Source organism: Ischnura elegans, chromosome 4, assembly GCF_921293095.1.
Source record: "Ischnura elegans chromosome 4, ioIscEleg1.1, whole genome shotgun sequence".
Taxonomy (NCBI): domain Eukaryota; kingdom Metazoa; phylum Arthropoda; class Insecta; order Odonata; family Coenagrionidae; genus Ischnura; species Ischnura elegans.
This window is the reverse complement of record NC_060249.1, coordinates 35,623,385-35,647,446: the sequence shown is the minus strand read 5'-3', so window position 1 is coordinate 35,647,446 and position 24,062 is coordinate 35,623,385. Positions and strand designations below refer to the sequence as shown.

The window sequence follows — 24,062 nt, the reverse complement described above, 5'->3', positions numbered from 1 at the left end:
GTAAGAACAATTAATAGGAAAAGAAACTTCCCTAGGCGCACTGGAAGAGGCAACAGAAGACGTATTCCTAGAGATACGATGGAAAGTGTTGGAATATTCAGCACAGTCCATTAAATGTTTAGAAGCCTGCGTGATAACAGAGTCCAATTCTACAAATGTGTTAGGCTGATTTGAGAACATAATTGCAGATTTTGTTAAAGGATTTAACCCTTGAATAATGAGTCGTACAATAGAAGACTCGGAATACTGCAAACCCAGCACCTGAGTGGCATTACGCACAGAACACACGAAATCGTGGGGCGTTTCGCGAGGGAACTGAAATCTCTTAACTTTCGTAGTGATCAAGCGATCAAACTCTCTGTCACTAACAATTCTAGCCCAAACTTTTTCTGTGATTTGAGACCATGCGAGATTCAAGTTTAACATAGACAACCAAAAATGACGAGAGCTGGCAGGTAGTTTAGATACTACAAGGTACAATAACGTTGACAGAGGAACCAAAGACAAAGAAACGATTTCATTAACTTTTAACATGAAATTAAACCAATTCTCACTGTTTGACACTTCAAATGGCGGAAAATCACTGAGTAATTGTTTGACAATTACTAACCCTTCAGAAACTGGCAATGTCTGAGAAGCAGACATTTCGTGAGAGACGTGAACATCACTGCTTTCCTCGTGCGTTGGGCGAGGTGGAACCACTTCTAAAGAAGATTCCCGTTCATTATTAGAAACTTCACTTCCTACGGACACATTAGCCGTACCCCTGGCCTTACGATCCTCGCCCGTGGTTAAATAAGTTTTTTCGTACGGGTTGTCAGTACCTCCAGGCATTTTGAAAAGTGAAGTGACGACAACGAGAAAAGAGAGAGAAAGAGCGAGAAATAAAACTATCTCTCATTATTGGAAGAGTCCAATAAGACAAAAGGGGTGCGAGAATAACTAGCTGCTATCCAAACTATCAAGAACATTACGAGCATTACGAACATTAATGTCAAATGGCATATGACCACGAGGAAAAGTCGGCAACACTAGTCACGTAATCCCACACGAACCAAAAAGCACTTAATGGAACATAAAATAACTCACTTTTAAGAGAAGAAACAACCAGAAACTGCAAAAACTGGAGAAATAGTGGAGAAATGTCACCATTGTCCAGCACTCGGAGACCTCGACGAGAGGACAGGAAATCGAACCACGCTCTGCTACCAAAATGTGACGTTACGTCGTAAAATCTGGTTGATTTTTCACGTAAGTCCAGACAAGGGAAATACTCCAACCGTCGGTCACATGCTGGATCAGGGAAAGACTCCACAAACAAGAAAAACAGCTCACAAGAAAAAGGTAGCCAAAAATAATTTACGAGTTATTACCGTACAATATCTATTCAAAGTAGAGTATTCAAAAAATCAGAAGTATTACAGAAAACAATGATAGTAAATTCATGATCCCAAAGGAAACATTACCAGCTAAATACCAGCAGAAAATTGCTCTAAAAATCTCATGCCTCACAAGACATGTGACTCCCAGCAGGTCACGATCAGAAAGAGGGCTTTCCTATTCAGGAAAAGCCAGGATTTGAGGGGAGGGATTCTTCCAGGGAGTGGAGGGGTAGGCAGGCGAATTCAACTACGGCGCCACTCTGCATAGAACGGCCGCTCCACAAAATCAGCCTTCCCTGGTTTTGAGACAACCGCACAGCACCCAGAATTTTCCCCTCAACTTCTGGGTTGGAGACATCAGAGGAATCAGTTCATTGGAACACATGGAGGGGAGGGAGATACTGGGGTGAGGTGTTGGAGGGAGAGAGAGTTGTGATAGGACAATGGTAAAACTTCTCACTCCAAGTACAATACTAAGGCCTTAGCACCGATTTCCCCTTGCTTGCCAAGGAGTAAGTATTCCTCCGCAGTAGTCCTATATAAGTCTTGGATTGCAGGTAGGCTGGGTTCGGTGCTGGGTTCGGTGCTGGCTTCGGTGCTGGCTTCCGGTGCTGGCTTTCGGATGCTGCTTTCCGGAGGCAGCATTTCCAGAGACAGGATTTTGCGAGACAGGGCACTTTGCTACAGGGCCCCTTTGCGCGAAAAATCCTTTGCGCGAAAAAACCTTAGCGCGAAAAGTTCTTGGCGGGAGAAGTTCTGCGGATAAGTTCGGAGGAAGTTCGAGGAAGTTCGAAGAAATTCTGGGGGGGAGGGGTACCAGAAATTTTGGGGGGGGGTAGCACTAAAAAATGCCACACACTAAAAGAATTTGCACTCCTTGAAATTCGTAAGGATTCTTCACATCTCACTTCCCACACATCACTAACGACTTAGAATCAGTTTACGTTATTTCACGTTAACATTGCGAAGACAATTAAATGAATAGGCTGAAACAAATTGCTAAACCAGTTATTGTAACATCAAAAACTTCGAATTTCACAATCACTCCTACCGTAACCAAAATATGACCAAAACAAAAATGAACAACAGCGCAACGATATGCGTGAAATGTAAACACTGGCGAAAGCTCATAATGGATTGGCAATAGGTTCAATACGTAATAAAATCAAACAGAACTTAGAAGCGAACAAACGAATGAAAATTAACACGCGTTCGATGCATCCCTAAAGCACAACTAGTTCAAATATGAAATATATTCCCTTCGCAATAGTCAGATACCTTTGATCGAAATGTATACGGTTGGTTGAACCAGCATGGAAGAAATAATTTCCTCGAAGATGTTACATTCACAACTCACTTCACTCTTTACTTCATCGTCTATATGCAATCGAGTTAGAGACTGAAAATCGAGAAGTGTTGGATGAAACGGGTGCTTAACGAGTGTATTTTCTCCCAGCTCGGGAGAAAACGAAGTTACAGATCTTACAAAAACGAAGATAGGCCCTAAGTATACACCGATCATGAAAGGGTCTACGTCTGGGAGGTTATTTGAACAAGCCTTAACGAAACCAGGTTCCATTTTGCAAATTTTCATGCAGAAAAATGAAGAAATATCACGTAAAATACGTGAAATATAAGTTATTTATCAATGCTCCCGTCCGCTTGCAACTATACTATTGGAGATGACGTCACGTAACGAATAGCCAATTACAGGTCGTTTACCCTCCAGAATTTCGATGCTAAAACAAAGGTTATTAACACTTAAATAATAAATTAATAACAAAACACAAGGAATTTTCATTAAACATATGTGAACTTCAAACATGTATGCACTAAATGGATAGGGTTTCATGCTTATTCCTCACCCATGCAAACACTCCTTTACGACATTAGTTTTTAATCAATTCAATGTGATTATCTAATCATTCAGTAATCACTTAACCTTTTGCGATAACTAGCTTGCGTTGCTTTCCTATGTACACTTAAGCTATACTTGCATGAAATAATAGCATAATTGAATTTAATACTGTTCATATATTAGCTTTTTTACAATTTATCGATATTTTTTTCGTATCAGCATTCACAGCCCTACATATCATCTAAAACATAGTTATCATATATTTTATTACCATTGATGCCGTAGGGCAGGTTTCTGAAAATTGTCAAATATGTAAAAAAAATAATCAAAATACAATGAGCCTTCTCGAAACGGCCTCCTATATTCAGCCATCAGTTCCTATACTCAGTCATTCTGTAAACGGCCATTGTACGCCTAGAACGGGAATATTTGGTTAAAATCTGAAATATCCTTCATCCAAATAATTGATGAAGAATATGGTGAAACTAGGATAAATCCAAAAATATCTTCAGATTTATATGGACAATGATGGGAAAAAATGTAACCATTCAAAACAAAGTTCACTTGCCGATTATATTAGCATTATCCGCATACATAATGAGAGGTTGTAAAAAAATAAGATTAAATGCTAATATTAAAATACTCAACAGCAGTGAGTATTTTACGTCGACATCTCCTATTTAGCGGCCACTCTTCCGAATGGTCATTTTTTTCCTAGAACCAGAGTTTTAGAGAGGTATTACTGTATTATATTACCCATCCCTTTTCACTTTTTTCATAAGTAAATTAGTTTATCCCGCCAAACTTGAAGAGGTATAATATTTATTCGTTATATTTCCCTTACCAGTGGCGTAGCCAGGAATTTCGTTCGGGGGGGGGGGGGGTCGAAAACCAGGAGGGAACATTTTTGAAAAACAGGGTACTAATAAGAGGGTTTTAAACTGATTTTTACAGTTTTAATAATCGAAAAATCTTCATACGTTAGAGAAATATTTTGTAAATTAATGATTTTTCAATATTTTGCTTTCTTTTCAGTAGGTAAAATATTGTGTTTTCATATTTCGGGGGGAGGGGGTGCCTGGCTACACCTCCGTCACATTTTGAGTGTTTTGATGGCGCATTGACTTCCTGGCAGACGTTTCTAGTACCACACATAGGTGAGAGTTCATGCTTAATCTGGTGGTATTCTGACATATTGTATATTGAAACTTACAAGCTATTTTCCACAAAAAAATATTTACACGCCCAGTTTCAATGAGAACAATGAAGAAAGAAGATGCGCTCAGAACGCGTGATAATGGCAAATTCTACGAATGCGAGTCAATAAAAAAGTCGCAAACGTGTGCGTGCCATATACCGTTCGAAATTACGAGTGCATCTTTTACCAGCAGATGGCAGCATATGCATGCTTGTCCTACTACATTTCGCAGTCACTAAGTCACTCAGAGGCAGTTAGTTCACGATGGCACTTATCGATAGCTAAGTTCTAACAATATGTATCACAAATCCGGTCAGTTTGAGACAGTTGTCTTGAAGAAAGTGTAATAACATTTTTTAAATAAAATACAATGAAAAAACAACTTATTGTTTGTAAATGAATGCTTCTTTTTTAAGTATTATGAACTTATGGTTTTTTATTTTAGGGTACAAGTAAAAAAATTAATCGTTTTTTTGCTCTCCTGAAAAGTTGCTATTGTTGAGATACGTGTGGTTAGAATTAAGCCATCGATATATTTCAAGACTATACACGAGAAGAACAGCGTGCAGAGTGAGATTTTTGTGGGCCCAAGGACTGTCCACAAGAGCTTTGTCGTTCATGAATGAATCGTTCTAAGTAAACGATTCAATGGCATGAACCGAATGAATTTAATCTACGTTTCCCTTTTCAAAATGAACGATTTGATTGAAGATTCAAATCCTCCAAATCCAAATCGTTCACAATGAAGTGAATTCGGCTTGACTGCGTTGATGCCCACCTACCCACGAAAGGCGGTGAATGATCATAACATTCTGACTAACGGTAATACAGGCTGGTAATAAAAACGAACTTGTGACCTTCATTACTATTGATATGACTCTTACAATGTGTGGTATGTATTTTAGTGTGATGGAAGAAAATTTACACACTGATTTCGTTGAACGTTCATTTATGATAAAACCTTTTTCACGTAGTAATCACGGCACGTGAATTCTTGAGGCACGGGAATTTTAAAGATGGAATGAAAATGCATTCTTCATTCTCGCTATTTAAGTTTTTAATTATTATGAAAGGAATAGTTGCATGCTATCAATCACTTGAAAATATCTGCAATTTGACGGATTGAACTTCATGAGAGTTATTTACGCTAAGAGTATTTACATTTCACAATAAATAAATAGTGGACGACTAATTTTGGATAGCATAATATTCAGACAGATTGATGAGGTTTTAAAATCTGAAAACCATTCATTAAAGATGTATTTAAAAGTAAACATAATAATCACTGTGAATTGCAACCCGTCGCAATATTATAAATTCATTAAGTTGGTAGCTTCACATGGATTCAAGATTCATACGAATTCGAGATTCAGATGGATTCGATATTCATAGAGATTTCCTCAGTTAATTAATGATTTAAAGAAGCGATTCACTGCCATGAGTCAAATTCCATGAACCGAACTTTCCACCTCCACTGTTCACGAAACGTGTACCATCTATTCTAAAAATTGTTTCTAACGGAGAGCTGTGTACAATTGGATTCAGAACTTTAACCATGGAAGGAAAAGCATCTGAGATGGGGAGCGTCCCAGTCGTCCTGTGGAGGTGCAACTGGAACCACATTGCAGCATGTGGATGAACTCATATGATGTTCTCCTCACATAATGGAGTAATGACATAGCGGGCGCTGTGGGGCTCTCATCTGTTTGGGCCCCTAAAAAATCATTTGGGTGTCTGTCTTTTTGATAGAGATGATGCCGTAATCTATGATGTTACAGATTGATTGCGACAGCAATCAAAGAACTACTTTGCTGCTGGCTTTCAAGGACTGGTAAAGAGATGGAAGAAGTCAGATTAATAGGGTGGTTTCCTATTATTTTTTTATTGCCTAAATCGAAAGATTATTACTCCTGGAGTACGTATTTCACGCTTTTAGATTTTTAAATGACAACATCTATTTTTCGCGATTAAATGAAAAGTGAAAATTTTCAAGCGCGCGAAAACGCGACGCGTAAGTAGGAATGATGGGAAAAAGTCCGTGTGACGCATTTCTGGTTTCCCCTCCCCCCTTGTGAGGTGACCTTGGGCTAGGCTCTGAGCGCTGATACGACGCAGGATGCTAGCGGGTAGCTGAGTACCATGCTATCTGGTAGCGCTTGGCTTAAAAAAGGTTTATTAATACCTTATCAAACGAAGAAAACTTTCCGACCTTAGCCAGTTTTAATAGGTTATTATTAAGAGATGTTTCCCTGAGCTCTGTGTCTCTTGCATGCATTGGTAACCTCAGACGATGTATAACTCCTATCCTCTCGTGTAGAAACTAGGTCCCTGTGACGTCACGTGGAGTGGCATCGCATGGGCGCCAATCTGGCCTTTTTCAAATGAGGATAAAATTTGGCCCTTGCCATTCATCTAAACCGGTATTTCTAAAACCAAATAATTTGTGTATTATGAATACACTAATGGTGGGTAACGAATCGCAATCAATGCCTTTCGTTTTCTTCGATGAAGGAAACTACCCTATTGTCGACGAGTTGACTATGTGGAAGTTCGTGGATAGTTATAATTCAAATAGCTGTAGTAATTTCCCACACTTTTTTATAATCTGTGGTGGAAGAAGTGCCGGATTGCATAGGGTGTATATATGAAAAAGTGAAATAAATGTCAGAAAGTTATATTGATTATTTTTTCTTCAATTCAGAATTTGGGACGTATTTATTGATTCATCCTCTTATATCAACATGGATTCTTATGGTTTCCTCCCATTTTCCGCAGCAATGGCGAAGTGTAAGCTAACAATGTGAACGAGCACGCATGCGCCATTCTTTCCGCTATACATTTTCCCAGATAGCGGGAGTCGTTTTCGAGTCGTGAGAAGGGCATTGCACCGACAGAAGGCCTCCGAAATGCTGCCCCGAAGTCAGCGCGTCTTCCAAGGAGCGATACTGGCACCATTGGTATTCGCTTCACTAATCGCTGCCACCACGACTGACTACAGCACCCTTCTGCCAAAACACTGTGAGTTCATATGTTTTCTTAACTATAGACCAGCGGTTCCCAACCTTTTTTCCCCATTGCCCCTCTATATGCATATAACTCTTATTTTACCCCCATAAATGTAACGAGCACATTTTGTATACATAATTCCAGTGGCTTAACTAGGAATACGCTTGAGTGGGATGGGATTGCCTGGGGTGGTGACACCCCCCACGGGCGACCTGTATATCATCATTTCGGCATAATTTTTGAGACATGATATGCCTGGATTTACATTTTACGTCATTTTGATACTAAAAATTTAGCTTTAAACATATGCGGTTATTAATTTCAAAACTAGACAATAATTTTAAATAACTTTTTTATTTCTCTGAGGCTTTGGGAGTGGGATCTATCCCCTCATCCCTCCCCCCATAGTTACACTGCATATTTCCTGGTTAAGAGGTACATAGTTCCTGGCGTCCGCCATTAAGCGTTCCGCCGCACAGTGGGCTAGAATCGAAAAAAGCTGGCCAAAACCTCAAAAACGATTTTTTTGAGATAGGAAGTTGAAAATTCGCATAAATATTCTCAAATAAATGTTGCATAGCTTACCAGATTATTTCTTTCCTGTGCCTTCACGTTAACAATATATTTGATGCCAAAACTGAATAAATTTAGTGAATAACGACCATCCTAGATTTTTTCTGAAAATAGCTAACTTTATCCTCGTGCAGTGGTGATATGAACAGTTTTATTTACAAAACTGTTATACCATATTAATGATAGATAGACCATAGATATATAACAAAATGGCGAAGCCTGTTTTCAGTCAATTTTTTTACATAAACGTAGAGAAAAAGTAGATACTTCCGCCGACTTCCGCCAAGTGACTTATACCACGTCGTTCTATGAAGCTTCTACATTGTGAATCTAAAGAAAAATCTTGCACTAAATTGCAGCCCCGAATTTTACATCGAGAATTCGACCGTGCGGTCGACTCCGGTTCTGACCGGCGGCGGCGGAGAGTACGGCGACGCGGCAAGCGTGAGGATGCGATATGGCCACATTCTCTTTTATACTTGGATAATAGATATAAAAGTGATAGAAAATGATAGAAATCACCAGAAAGTAAAATTAATTAATATTGCTACGAATGACTCTTATTGTGCAATCGCTGGGCACTGCAAGAGGCACACTGAAAGTCTTCTTTCTTTGAGTGCATTCCATATACTACAACGGAGAATGGACTAACATAGTGTGCTTTACGTAGGGAAACGGACTCTTTTATTAACAAACAAGTTCTCTTTCTAGGCAAGAGCCGTTCATAAGCCATGACCTCCTCCTCCCAGCCTCCCATACCTATTTAAAGTTCTGCCGACAAGGTAAACGCGAACGGTTTTTTTGCTGATATTTTCGCAGGTACATTCTCTTTTATCTATTGAAATGCACTTTCAAATATAGTTGTGCTTCTTGAACGATGTCGAATGGTTCAATTTGTAGTGATCATGATGTTTTGCTTGTAAACCGAATTCTTCGATGTTTTTCTGTGTTGGTGTGTTGGAATGTTTCGTATATCCAACTGTAAAAGAATCTATTTCTGTGGAAGTAACGCTAATATCCCAGTTCGACTGCATTGCAATTAATCGTTACTAATTATATTTTTTCTAAAGGTCTTTTTGTTTCTTTGATTAAAAAATTGAATTTACTTCGCGCAATTTAGGATTGTACTTCTGAGGTAAATATTTTTCTCATTTACATCTCCTGATTCGAACACCATTCCTTTCATACTAAATTTGTACATAAAAACATAACGGGAATTGAAAAACATCAAAATTGTTCTATTTCGTACATATTTTTTAAGACTATTCCTCTCTTTAATATCATCTAATTTTTGGCTGTTATAAGATTAGTAAAAAGACCTAGGTATAAATAGCTCCCATTGAAATTTCACGTTTGCAGCTGCACAATATCCTATTGAAATGAAGGAATCCTTTGGCCACGCTAAAACCTCAGAAACAGCGCCTCCAGTTATTTACAACCTCCTTGTTCAAAATCCACAGATCAGTGGTTTGACTCCCAGTCCAGGGCAAGTTCTCTCCATGGCAATAGAGTGGTAAAGTCCGACACCCGATTTTCCGCGGAGATCGCCATATTATTCTCCGCACAAATTCGAGTTATGGCTGTTTCTACCATTAGGAATTATTGTAGAGTGAATTTCAACACTACCACTTATAAATCTTTTCATTACCGAAAGATGCTGCAGGGTGCCTGAAACGCACCTTTATATCAGAATAATATCGTTAACAGCAAATAAAGACGCTTAAACGAATCTCATGATAACAGTCTGCAGTTGCCATGAAATAACTCTTACGCTGTTCTTCAAATGCCACAAAATTCACGTGTAATGTCTTTCGCCTTACTTGATTTATACTGATATTCGAATCAGTCTGAGTAAATATTCTTAGACATTGTGTATTAAATTCGTGGGTTGTTCAAAGAGGCTAATGACAAGAAATGTCTAATGCTTTATAATATAGTAGGGGAAGTGATTGTAATGTATTTTTGTTTCCTGAAATATTGAATTACTTACCTACGGCGCGCCGTCTCCAAAACCAGTGAAAATGGTATACTGAAATAAACATTCCCTGCGCTAAAAATAAATTTCTTCGGCATGTAACTCCCTTTCATGGTAAGGATGCCAGTGAGTCAATCAAGGCTACTCTATCACCAAATGAATTCCTAGGGGCAAGAATCAGATAATAAACAATTGTTGCAAAACGTATCGACCGATTTAGCAATGAGGAAGTCCTAAGAAGAGTAGGGGAGAAGAGAACCTCATGAAAACCTTAATAAGAAGACGGAACAGCCTTATAGTCCACATCTTGAGACATGATTGCCTGATGAAGTTAATCGTCGAAGTACAAGTGGATGGCAAGAATGGAAAAAGAAAACCTCGAACGAAATATATGAAACAGGTGAAGAAGGATGTGAAAAAGAATATACACGTAGGTGTGAAAAGATTAGCTGATACGAGAATTGAGTGGAGAGCTGCGTCAAACCAATCTTGGCATTGTTGACCAGTGATGATGGTGATGCTACAAAAATGAAAATTTCATGACTACATGAAGCCTCTCCTCCCATTTTCCTGCAGGCATAAAATTTTTCCACAATAACATCCAAATAAGTTCAGCATATCTTGTAGAAAACTTACGTTCTACTCTTTGAGAACAGGAACCATTATTTTTCCCATTTTTAGGAACTTTTCCGTTGGTTATTATCTGATTCTTGAGCTTGTGTCTTTAACTATAGATATAATAAACTAATACAAATTGATGAAAGTTGCGCAGGTATGCAATTCGATGCTAAAATACCCCGTATTAGTTTGATAAATATTTATCATACCTCTACACACAATATTATTTTCAAATAGGAACATTTTTCTCAAAGACATGTGATTGCCAATTTGAAATATGCCACCAATATTTGGGAGAAACTGAAGTGTATAAATTGCATGTTCAATAAAGAAAAGTTGTTCCAAATTTTTCCTTTTTTGTTTTCATGGTGGTTCAAAATACTTACATGGCTATTTTTGCTCAGCCATCACTCGATAACCTCGGTTTGCGCAGTGGAGTTCCAGGGAGAAAGTCGTCTCCCTGGAACACTCCCTGGAATTGCAAATCAATGCCATATCCATTGAGCATTTATAATTAATAATATCTATCATGTATTATCATCCGAATAAATTCATTTTTACTTCAGACGATTTCCAGGAAAAATCCAGCTGTGGTTCTACCGCCCTCGGTCTTTTCCTGGATCGCAGCGTTTTGCTCAGCTACTCAACCGAATATCTCACGTCCTTCATGGGATTCACACATTTTTCCTGCAGACATGTCATTAATCCCTTAACATCAAATACTGGGATCATCGCGGTTATCCAGGCGATGAAGTTACGGACACGGTTCGACAGATGCTTCGATCATGTACAGGTAAGTTCATCAAACCCTTTGTACGCGCGAAACGACAGTATTAATAATGGACTGTATTTTTTTATATGCGCCGGGAGTCCCACACTATCGAAACCACCACTCACCTGTATGATCGTAGGTTTTCAGTTGCAGAAAGTCTCTCGGGTTATCCACCGGTTGATATCGTCCATGCCTCCCGACGTTTCGATCAGCGACTTTCTGATCATCCTCAGAGGATCTTCCGAATTAAGATCCCCTGAGGATGATCAGCAAGTCACTGCTCGAAACGTTGGGAGATATGGACGACATCAACCGGTGGAAAACCCGAGAAACTTTTCTGCACCACTCACCAGTATGTCGGGCTCCCGTTGATAGCTTCCTTAGGCAGCGTCGGCTCTAGATCCTTCCAACTTGACAACAAATTCACAACTGCCGTTCACGGCCAACAACCACGAAAACAATAAGTTTACACAATTACACTTTCGCCCACGCGGGCGCACAACTTTTGACAAACCAAGCGAGTGGCGATTGTAGAATAGGACTCCCTATGGCGCAAACACCCTTTAAGGCTATGCCGCACGATATATGGTTTTGCATGTCTCCGAGAATACTTTCAAGTTAAGATTATTTTTTCGAACAATCAAGCGTTAAATCTCTCTGTAAGCTGTAAATACACTTTCACTTCGGTATTTATCCGGGATTTTTGGTAGTTTACAAGGGGACTTCATTCCCCATTTAAGTTGATGAAGGCTCCTTTAAACAAGGAGAAAGAACTTCTTTTTAAAGCTTGCCCCGTGTCCACTTCAAACCAAATACCTCAGATGTTTGATCAATTCTGAGTCTCTATTTGGAGCGGAGTTATTCTCGCGAGAAAAAGGCTACTTTTTTGGGAAGTTAGCATTTTTTTCCTCCCAACTGGTTCCACATGAGTAACTGTAAAAACACTTACACTATGGCTACATGTATCCCATGCATTTTAGTGGAAATAGTTCCTCGTTACATGTAAAAATACCCCCCCTAGCGATGTTAACGGTGGCGTCCTGCAAACGGCACTTTCTGGCGAGGTACCCTGTCCCCTTAAGACACACTACAACGTTTTCGCATTTTTATCAAAAAAAAAAAAACGGGCCTTGATTGATATTATACCATCTACGAGGACTATTCGGGAAACAACCTCTGTTTGCTCACAACGTGAAAAGGGGGAGGGGGTAGTGCCGCTATTGGAATCCCTATTTGGAAGAAATACGTACATATGAAAAGGGTAGCGGATAGGTGGGAGGAAAGGAGAATTTCGTCAAATCAATCTTAGGATTGTTGACTAACGATGATGATAAAATCTACTTTCGCGTTTTATTTATAAAAAACGGAGATTACTTTACAAACAGCCCTCGTATTTCACAACCAAATCGTAATAGAGCCATGATTTATGGCTTGTTTTAAGCTAAGACTTAGCATAAGACTTCAAATATGTGTAACACAAGTCATTGGATGTCCTTAAATATTATTTTTACATTTTTACGTTGTAGATAAACGTCTCAAATATATTTTTAATTGTTAACGGACATTTCTTAAATATTATATCTCAGAATTGTCCCAAAATTTTATTATATGACTGGTTGAGAAGCCAAGGGGTACAAGTGATTTCTTTTTTCTATGCAATGTTAGGGACAGAAATTAGGTATAGAAAACAAACCAGATCAATTAGATACTTATTAGTACATTTGATTTTCCACTCGATGTCAGCACAGAACAGAGACCTACCCGTATCCCATAGCAAACATATTTTTGTGTATTTCTTCTAACAATTAACTTTACCCAACTCTGTTGAGAAAAATAAATGTAAAGGCAACCCATAGCTGACAAAAAATCTGACACAAACATTGATGATACATTATAATATCATCGGTCCTAAAATTTTTAACCAATGCCAATTAAAACGATTTGGCCATATTAATCATTCAAGATCATTCGTAAACATTTCTGTACATAAAAGGAAAAAATAGGGCAACTCCTGAAATAGTAGCCTACCAACTTTACAGCTTCAATGGCTAAACCAGCGAGAGTTTTCGTTTGCAGGATAATAATTGTAAAAATCCATTTCTTAAAATCAGTCTTCATTGGATGTGTGCAACCCCTCCTTGAATATCGCTCTCCCATTTGGTCAACTGCTTCTCCCACCACACTAAAATTAATCAACCGTCCACTCACTTTCTTCTTAGCAATAGTTCGACATCGCATACTTCACCTCAGATTCTCTTCACGTGCCTAGTACTTCATTCGCTTGGATTATTACACCCCAATCCCCGCAGATTGACATTAGACATCACATTTCTTTACCGCATCATGAATGGGTCCTTCATATCCAGTGATCTTCTAGCATTCTTTTCACTACGCATTCCTGCTCGCAAAACCCGCAATACTGAAGCTCTACACCAGCCCAATTTCCGTCTGGCAATATCCCATAGATCCCTGTTTTACCGCTTACCCTCTATTTTCAATTTAATCTCAAATACTTATTCTTCTCTTGACCTCTTTGCCTCCCGCACCAATTTTAATAAACAATTGAAAAGACTATCTTTTTGACACCCACCTTTTTGTATGAAATTTATATGTTGAAAATTTATATGTCAGTCATGGTTGAGCTTCCACGCGAGACAGACGTGGGCTGGTGCTTCGCTCGAGACAGGCAGGTGCCTTAGTGATGTGTTCAGTTGCGTCCAGAGTATAAGTGCATTCAATTACGAGGATAACTTCCTACTCAATTTAGAAGCTCGAGTTACTAATATTAAGTGGAAACCGCAGTTTAAAATGGCTAATTGCAGTGTATGTAATGTGAATGTTCTTAAGCGCCAGCTAAGGATTACCTGCAGTGAATGTCAAACTCAGTGTCACGCTACTTGTGTTCACTTGTCCAAAGAGGATATCGAGTATATTGGCGCTGAAAAGCAAAGTTGGCGTTGTCCTACCTGTGCTGCGGAAAAACGTAAGAGCATGTCAGTAGTTCCACTGACGGATACGGACACTGCTAGTATCTCTCATATTATAAACCTTCTAGAAGAAGCTAAAGAGGACAGGAAACGCATGGAATTGGACTTGAACAAGGCTATTGAGTTTGTGCACAATAGATTAGATGAAAATACTAAAGTGCTTCAAGAAAACTCAACGCAGATTGCTGAATATTTAGCGACAATAGACTTACTTAGGCAAGAAAATGTTGGCTTAAAATCTCGAGTGAGTGAATTAGAAAAGAGGTTAGACGACCAAGAGCAATATTCTCGCGTTAATGACCTTGAAATACACGGCATTCCCCAGCAACCAAATGAAAATACCTTAGAAATCGTGAAAAGTGTGGGGGACGCCCTTGGTGTTAAAATAACCGACGATATGGTGAACACATGCCACCGATTGGGAAAGAAGGGACACGAAGGCGGAACGAGAGGTATCATAGTCAAATTCGTCCGTAGGTATACAAAAGAAGAAATTCTTCAAAAGAGGCGAGTGAAAAGGACCTTCTCCACACGGCACCTGGGCTTGGCGACCGATACTCCGGTGTACATAAACGAGAGCCTGAGTCCAGGTCGGAGGAGACTCTTCGCTGCTGCGCGTCTTGCGAAGAAAGAAAAGGGATACAAATATTTATGGCTAAGGCATGGGACAATACTCATGAGGAAGAAGGAGAATGATCAAGTAATCACTCTGAAATCCTCTGATGACCTGGAGAAACTGTAAGCATTCTGTGAGTGAGTTATGTATGTCTTCAACCTATCTTTACTAACAAAATGCAGAGTACTGTTAATGATAATGGATTTAATGGTGGCAGGTTCCTTGTCTTGCATCAAAATATAAGAAGTCTAAGAGCTAATTTTGATAAATTTGTATTTCAACTAATTAATCTCGATATAAAACCCGCTGTAATTGTTTTGACAGAAATTTGGGTCAATGACACTGAAGTATCTATGTATCAAATAACTGGCTATCGGAGTTTTGATGTGTGTAACAATAACTATAGGGCTGGAGGAGTTATTGCATATGTAGCAGATACTTATGAGTGTTCTTCTATTGATCTGGGTGAATTAAAAACTGCTGATATGGTTAAAATATCAGTAGGGATAAATGATTCTTCTTGGATAAGCATTATTGGTGTATATAGACTTAATTTTAATCCTGTTGAACATTTTTTGAGTGAATTGGAGAATGTATTAACCATCTCTAGTGAGAGGAATTTAATTGTAATTGGTGATATTAATTTATGTTTATTACAACCCAACGATATTTCCTTTGAATATCAAACCCTTATGGCTAGTCATGGACTGGACCAGCTTATTCGAGTACCAACTAGAATTAGCAAAACGGGTAGTACATGTATAGATCACATTTTTTGCAGAAGTAGAGATAACTATAAGTATGAGGGAAGAGCGGACGATTGGGGTTTAACAGACCATCATGCTGTATCATGTTCTTTAAATATTAATGTACCCATTAATATATACGAACGAGTTTATCGAAGCCATTGCCGGATAAACTTTGACCATCTAAATAATACTTTGCTAAGATGTGACTGGAATGATGTTTATTCACAACAAAATGTCAATGAAGCCTATGAAATATTTATAAATAAACTGAAATGCTGCATTGAAAAAGCTGAATACGTGTCAGACAGTAACAGATCGGGAGGAATGAAGAGGCCATGGATGACTTACGCTTTGTGCGGGAGAATTTCTAGGCGAAATTTTCTGTATAAAAAAATGAGGAAACACCCTGAAAATGAAAAGCTAAATAGGTACTACGTATCGTACACGCAAAGATTAGAATATGATATTAAAAAGCGCAAAGAAAAGTATTACAGGGACCTATTTGATAGTAATGTCAATAATACCGCTGCTCAATGGCGCATTTTAGATTCACTCACGGGAGGAAAGCAAGGAAATGAGAATTGTGTAAAAATTAGAACTAGTAATGGTATCGTTGTCACTAAGTGCCAGGACATTGTAAACGAATTTAGTTCACATTATGGTAAAGTAATTCAAGAATTGACCCAGAACAATTATTTTGAAAGTAATACGAATAAATACAAAGAAATATTCCCAACCTCCAATTCAATTGACTCACTGTTTTTTGTTCCTACTGATGCGAAAGAAATTAGCAGCATTATTAAGGAATTAAAGTCTAAAAAATCTAAAGGTGTTGATAATATTTCCACACAAGTTATAAAAGAAGTAAATGCAAATATTTCGGAGGTCCTTGCCCATATTGCTAATCTAAGTATGTATACTGGAATATTTCCTAAACAATTAAAAACTGCAATAGTGATACCAATTTTTAAAAAAGGTGATAAAATGAACGTAAATAATTACAGACCAATATCCCTATTATCTGTATTTGCTAAAATAATAGAAAAAGTTGTTAAAGTCAGACTTCTTAAATTTCTAAATCAGCATAGTTTTTTCAATAAAAACCAATTTGGATTTATGAGTGGTAAGAGTACAGAGGATGCATTATTAAAATTCTGTTCAGAGCTGAACGACGGACTGAATAAGAACTGTAGAGTTGCTGGCTTATTTGTAGACATTACCAAAGCCTTCGACTCCATTAATCATAACATACTAATGAATCGATTATGGGAAGCGGGTATACGTGGAACCGCATATGATTGGTTTCAAAGTTATCTTTGTGATCGAGATCAATGTGTGCGTCTCAAAAATTGCTACAGTGAAAAGATTCGACTCACCTGTGGTGTCCCACAGGGTTCTGTGTTGGGACCCATACTGTTTTTGATATATGTAAACAATTTATGTGCTGGCAGGTTTAAAGGTCAATTAACGTCATTCGCAGATGACACTGCACTAAGTTACTCTGTTAATAGTGTTGATGATCTATATGAACACATACAAAGTGATCTATTAACACTCAATATGTGGTTTTCGGCTAATTATATGTTGTTAAGTGAAAAAACGAAATATATTATGTTTAGCATGAGTAAATCTACCTCAAACAAAAGTAAACTATACTATCAATGTGCAAATTGTATAAAAGATAATGTTACTTCCTGTGATAAATGTATTTTGATCGAACAGGTTAGTCACATAAAATATTTAGGTATATATTTTGACCAAAATTGTAAATGGAAGTCTCACATAAATAAATTAAAATCAGAAATGATTACTATTGTAAGAAAATTCTACTTCCTCAGATACATATGCCCTGAATCAGTAATAAAAATGGTATATTATGCTCTCGTTAATTCAAGATTGCAATACGGAATAGCCTGCTGGGGTGGAGCATATTTTATCAACATTAAACCATTGATAGTGGCGCAAAAAAGGGTTATCAGGGTTATAACACGATCGTATAGGAAAAGCCACTCATTTCCTCTATTCAAAAAATTAGATGTCCTCCCACTAAGGCATTTATTCATTTATAAAGTCCTTAGAATATTCTATAACCGTAGTGGTGAAAAGGCCCGACCACAAAACTATGACATTAGAGCTTGGAGAAACTTCCATATACCTAGGCCGACGACCGAAATTTATCGACACTCATACAATTACTTAGGGCCTAAATTGTTTAGCATGTTGCCGAGTAATGTAGCAAACTCGGAAAAAAGATGGGGATTTAAATCCGCCGTTAAAAAATGGCTTATGATGTGTGAGGAAGTAGAGTTTCTACTAAGAAAGGTGGGTTAAAAAAGTTTACAATAAAAGGTATATTGTATATTCTATGTATGTAATTATGCGTTTATATGAGAAAAATAAGAATAATAGTTATCCTTGTCCAAATATTTGAAATACGTTTTGTAATAATGAATGCAATCGGCAATAGAACAAATAACTGAATACAAAGAAATTTTACTTCTCATGTGTGCTAGCACCAGACCTATGTAAAAAGTTTATGATGGTAGCCCCAAAACTACTAAAAGGGGTACCTATATATTCCAAAATATTTAAGTATGTTCTAAAATGTAATATTTGATTGTAAATGGAATAAATTATATATTATTATATATTATTATATTATTATAAAATGGTTGTTATTTATGAGATTATTTTTATACATGTTTTTAATTATATTTACGTCATTTATTTTGTTTATAAACCCAATGTAAAGGCCTTAGTGCTGTTTTTTGTGTGATATAAATAAATTTCCGCAAAGCGGCAATGAAAATGATTCCAATCTTGGAAAATATGTCTCACGGTCAAATATAGAACATACTTTGGTGGGTATATTTTTTAAGGGAATCTAAATTTTGGTCACAATTGTGGCACGATTCACCTGAATTGCCTCATTTTCTCTTTTACCCGTGAGACAGTTACAAGGTGGCCCTTTTAATGCATGTGGGGATATGGCTTTCGGCTTGAGGAGGTCAGAGAACGGGACGCTACCACCGCCCCCTGAATTCATATCCGCCTTCTCTGGACCATTCACTGTCTCTTCATCAGACAGCATCGGGAAAGAAGTCGTTAGTCCAGGATCCGGGGTTCGACCTCCACTCCAAGGTCTGCAAACTGACGTCCACGTGAACTCCGAGCATACCAGCAAAGAGAACCTGCAGCTTCTTATAGCGTACACTGGATTCCGAAGTAAGAAACGAAAAATACGCACGATTGAATCACACAAATCTTTCCATTTGAAATCTAGGTTGATGGAGGTTTTAAGGTCCTAAGGTTAAGAATAATAATAATAATAATTTTTTTATTGCAGAGTCATTGGTCCTTTAGGTATTGATAAATGAACAATCCATACAATATATTTTCATGATAAAAACATGTAACTCAAACATTCCGATTAATATGTACGCATAGAGTCAGGGACGGATCTAGGATTTGTTATGGGGGAGGGCACAATGATCTGACAAGCGAACGATCTTCTCATACTTGTGATTAGTAACAGAATACAACAATTACTGTACGAAATATTCCCTTTATTTTGATATGAAAGTTACTAATATGAAATGAAATAATGGAGGGTCCGTAATACACAAAGCAAAACAAACGTAATGATAACCGTAAAAAGATGTATATTATTTTAAGCCTCTGGGGTGGGGGCACGTGCCCCGTGACTCCCCTAAATCCGTCTATGTATAGCGTGAATATATATAATACAGCAATACATTTAGTTAATGAGAATACAACAATACAAGATACGCAAAAATCATTTTCTCTATTCAGTATGTTGGAATTTATTAAATTGAAAACTTATATTTTAAAACTTGCAATGGATTTACATGTTTTAAAAAATCATCAGGCGGTAAATTCCATCTGCGGGAAATGGAAATTACTAACGATCTATAATACATCTCTGCGCGTTGTAGTGGGATCAATACATCGAAAAGATTAGTTCTTTTCGTTGTAGTACAATACTTTTGAGAACAAATTTGTTGAACAAATACGGCGTTCAGAATAAAAAATTTTATGTGCCGTAATCAGGGTGAAATAGACTCGTCTTTCACGAGCTTTTAGCCATTTGAGTTTTATATATGGTCGTTTTGATTATATAGCTCACTTATATGCTCCCAGCTTTTGAGGTCGTACATAAATCTTAATTAAGAATTCATTGCTACTTGAAGTCTGCGATTATTATCCTCATCTACATTACATATTATACTGCAGAAACAGTCAAAATGAGGAAAGATTATTGCGTTTACAACTAACCATCGGATGTTGAAGCGAAGTTGCTTTTTGTCGCTAATCAATTGACGGAGGCCCATCGAACACTTACTATTATTGCTTGCACTTTCATATTTCTATCAAGAAATAAAAATAGCCACGCAAAGGGCGTTTCCCACATGATATTGCGCATACTTTCCACCTGTTGCTTTCATTGTTATGTTACCCTGATTTTCTCGATCAAGGGCTACATAAAAGAAGCACCCGTCCATTCCAGGGAAACTTTAATAACATTGTCACATCGCTCCCCCTTTTAATCGTTATTCGACTATGCCTGCAGCGTGACGACGAGGCTTAGTTCCCAAAGCATGCAAAAAGTATTTACACTCGCAATGAATGGCATCATAAACTTATGAATGTGATAGAATATGCCACGAATATTAGGTGATATTCCTGAGGGCCGCTACCACGTAATATCCCATTTGAGGTTGCTGGCAACTAGTTCCCACTTGTTGAGGACCTTCCAGTCATTTTATTTGGTGATAATCAGTGACGTCATGGCAAAATTAGCAGTGCCGGAACGCACTTTCCTTGACTTTGTATTGAAGTAAAATAATCTGTTTTCTCTTTGTTACAAGTCATTAATAGCATATTAAAACTAATTTTTTGTTTTGGTTACGAGTGTATAAATTAGAAATTTTGAGGCAACGAAATTTTAAAAGTGTAATTTGACTATTATGTCTTTTGTAAACCAGTGCTAGAATGGCGTTCCGGCAACATGACACCCTTGGTGATAATATAATATTTTTTCACAGCTTGTGAAAACGCGTTATCCGAAAATATGTTCAACTGCGGCTATGGTGTTTGCATATTGAATATATTCGTCAACGACGGAGTGGTTAACTGCCCATTCGGGGACTGCACGGACGAAGGTGGTTGCGAAAATGCAATGCAGACGTCGCCACTGATGAAGGGTGAGTATCGCCTTGCCCTCAACTAAAGCACTTACTATGGAGGGATCCCGAAAAAGTTTGTGTCGCCACTGTTACTTAAAGAGAAAATCGGCCTTCCTCATTGCATATTATGAGAGCCAGATCACATCACTTGCCATTTCTTATACAAGCTTGAGACACATTCCCCAAATGGATTTTCCAAGAGCAACAAAATGTAGATTTCTACTTTGTTTTTTCAATAACGCAGAAAAACTGTAAAAGGGCTTTACTTGAGTGCCTGATTGAGTATACTCACGGAAAGTTTATGTGCTTTGTGTTGAATTCTTTCGCTGAAGTGCTAACTTATTTTGATATCTCATATAACTGAAATTCGAGGCTCGTTTCTTATCTGGTGCTTCAAGTAAAAAACTTTTATATTGAAAATATTTTGAATAGTTTTCTATATCCCTTGCTAATTGCGATGATTAGGAGGAGGTTGAAAATTACTTGCTTTACTCTAGATTTGTAAATTTCAACGAGAAAACGTTTTTGGTTTCCTAATTTAACTTAGGGATAAGCCTATTCTTTTCTTCTATAAGCCCACATCTCGGTTTTCTTCGTATATATTTTTAGCTCAAAGCTAGATATGCCATTTTATTCCATATTTTTCCGAGTTCTACATGATTTTCATGAACATAGTGGATTGTTCAGAAGAATTCTAAAGCAACTAAATTTCTTAAAGGGTTTTCGTCACTGCATTTCAATTCGCGCAATCAGAAGCCTGCGGAAACGCGGTAGATGTCGGTATGCTCTTTTGCATTCTTTTATCCTCCAGCGTCCAGTATTTTGCTTACCTTAAGCACTTGCCTTTCTAAAATACGAACAGATCTCTTTCCAGAGGGGATCGGGTTGGTGTGGTGGCTAGAGTGTTGGCTTCCCACCCGGCGGGATCGGGTTCAAATCCCGGCAGTGGCAGAGAATTTTCATAGACTGCCCGATCCCTGCTTGAATGTTGTGTGGAGGACATTTCAAGCGCAACACTCCGTCCGTCGGATGGGACGATAAGCCGTGGTCCCCTCGGCGCCTTTCGTTAAGAGCAGGCTAATGCCGACGCCGGGTTTCTCTCCACCCTTTCTTCCATACCCTTCCCTCATGGCGCAAATGACCTCAGCTGTCGGTCGCCTCCTCCAAATTTCGTACCTTCTTTCCAGAGCCTCACCACTCTCCTCTCTTTTTTCTTCTATGATTCTGATTATGTCTTCGACTAATTTGTCGCTGAATTATGGTTCAAATAGACCTAAGAGAATTGGCGGTCAACCCCATGATCATCGAAATGATCATTACCGGTGAATTTTTAAATACCTGTTACGTCTAAAAGCATCTATATAAAGCATCTATCTATGTAAAAGGGGTATCTCTTTGTCTGTCCAGTATGCTACAGAGTCCTCTGGATTGTTGATAATACACTACAAAGTTGATAATACACTACCCTATGAGGTAGTAGTGTAGAGAACTGCCATCCAGAGGACTCTGGTATGCTATTCCATACAGCGCCACGGATTGCGACCAAAGTTAATGAATAGGTGCATCTCAAGCTATCAAACCCCATAGTGCTACTTTTGGTTGCTGCCGATGCGTCCTTTGAGTTGTTTTCTCATTAGCGTTTGTTACGTCACGTCATACAACTTCTGCGGTTGGACGTCCTGCCGGTTAGGCACGCTTCTTGACACGCTCAAAGGGATTACATGAATATCCTGCTATATGGCCATGAATTCCAAGTTATTCTGGGTACTAATATCGAGCAACGCCGAGTGGCCTGCTGGTTCAATATTAAAGTATAAAGCGAAAAAGAATATAAATGACAATGCTATCTACAACATGAATATTTTTAGACATGCCCCTCAACTATTTCGTGATTTTTAACTTTTACTCATACATAACGCAGTGCATAGTTCTACCGAGTGGTATTTCGGCCACATCTCGTGTACGAAGTTTACGCACTAGCAGATAAAATTAAAAATAATAGCGCCTAGTGATTAAATTTATAATATTAAAAGCGCATTATATTTACTTTTCATAGTTTTTAATAATTATTCAATTGTTTTATAGGGTAATATTACTGTAACAATAAAATAGATAGCTAACCCCTATGAAAAAATTATATTAAACTACATAAAATTTGTATACATTCTTATATATCGCCATGACAATTGTTTAAGAATGTATACAAATTTTATACAGGTTTATACAATTTTTTCATAGGGGAATGTATGTAACGACGCAATGATAAAAGTTTCAGCTAATAATGAAGAATAATAATAATAAAACAAATATTTGTATTCCGCAGGTGAAAACAACGCTACCGAGGTGACGACTCCACGCGAAGACCTTCCATTGTAGTCCATACAGAAAGTAGTTTTTGCCTGGAAAGCTTTAAAGGAGTCACAGTATCTTCTTTCGGTGCGCTTAACTCATAGGCTTTTTCACAAAATTTCCTGGTATAACATGGCAAAAAAGACAAAATGTCACAAGTTTTTGTATTTCTTTTTCTTTTACTCGCAATCTATGAACTTTTAAGAAATGTATTTCAGTCCCATTTAAGTACTCCATAACTTCCTACATTTTTTGCCTGATTTTATATCCTCCGACAAATCGCCAAGATCCAAACTTTCTCAAAACAAAAGTTTCTCCAAAAAAAATTAATTTAGCCTTCGTTAGCGATCGTTTTTTTTTGTTTATGATAGTAGATTCCAACATATTTTTAACCGCATATAATCAAAATGTCCATTATTTTCCTATATCCGGTCAATGAATTTTGGAAATCGCGAAATGCATTGCGTTTGCAAATTGCGAACGCGTATTTTTCTGCCAAAAATAAATGGCTACTAAGTCCTAACGCTGCCTTTATATTCTCTTATGTAAAAAATATCTTGTCTCTGTGACCTTTGCGGAGCATTACTAACCAAAATAAACTTGTTTATTAAATAAACTATTATATTACTAATGTATATGGCTATCTTATTTAATTTACCCCTTATACAGAGAAATTAAATAGTTTCAGAACAAGTAAAAACATGAATACTCTTTAAAATGCAAAAAATTACAAAATCTTCGAAATATTTGTGAAATTTGCTGTATTTTGAAA

At 37.7% G+C, this 24,062-nt stretch overlaps 1 protein-coding gene across 1 annotated transcript; it reads left to right on the top strand.

Moving 5' to 3' along the window:
- Positions 1–7,318: 7,318 nt before the first annotated feature.
- LOC124157275 lies at positions 7,319–23,925 on the top strand. The gene is made up of 5 exons (XM_046531865.1): positions 7,319–7,456; positions 11,177–11,403; positions 18,689–18,959; positions 20,801–20,959; positions 23,265–23,925. The coding sequence occupies exons 1-5, from the start codon at positions 7,345–7,347 to the stop codon at positions 23,315–23,317; spliced, it is 822 nt and encodes a 273-aa protein (XP_046387821.1). The 5' UTR covers positions 7,319–7,344; the 3' UTR covers positions 23,318–23,925.
- Positions 23,926–24,062: the final 137 nt, after the last annotated feature.

Bases quoted from the DNA above. Each gene is read 5' to 3' on its own strand.
- LOC124157275 (XM_046531865.1), top strand. From the start codon at position 7,345: ATGCTGCCCCGAAGTCAGCGCGTCTTCCAAGGAGCGATACTGGCACCA. The intron at 7,457-11,176 runs GTGAGTTCATAT...TTTTTACTTCAG, and splicing joins CACCCTTCTGCCAAAACACT to ACGATTTCCAGGAAAAATCC. The intron at 20,960-23,264 runs GTGAGTATCGCC...TGTATTCCGCAG, and splicing joins GACGTCGCCACTGATGAAGG to GTGAAAACAACGCTACCGAG.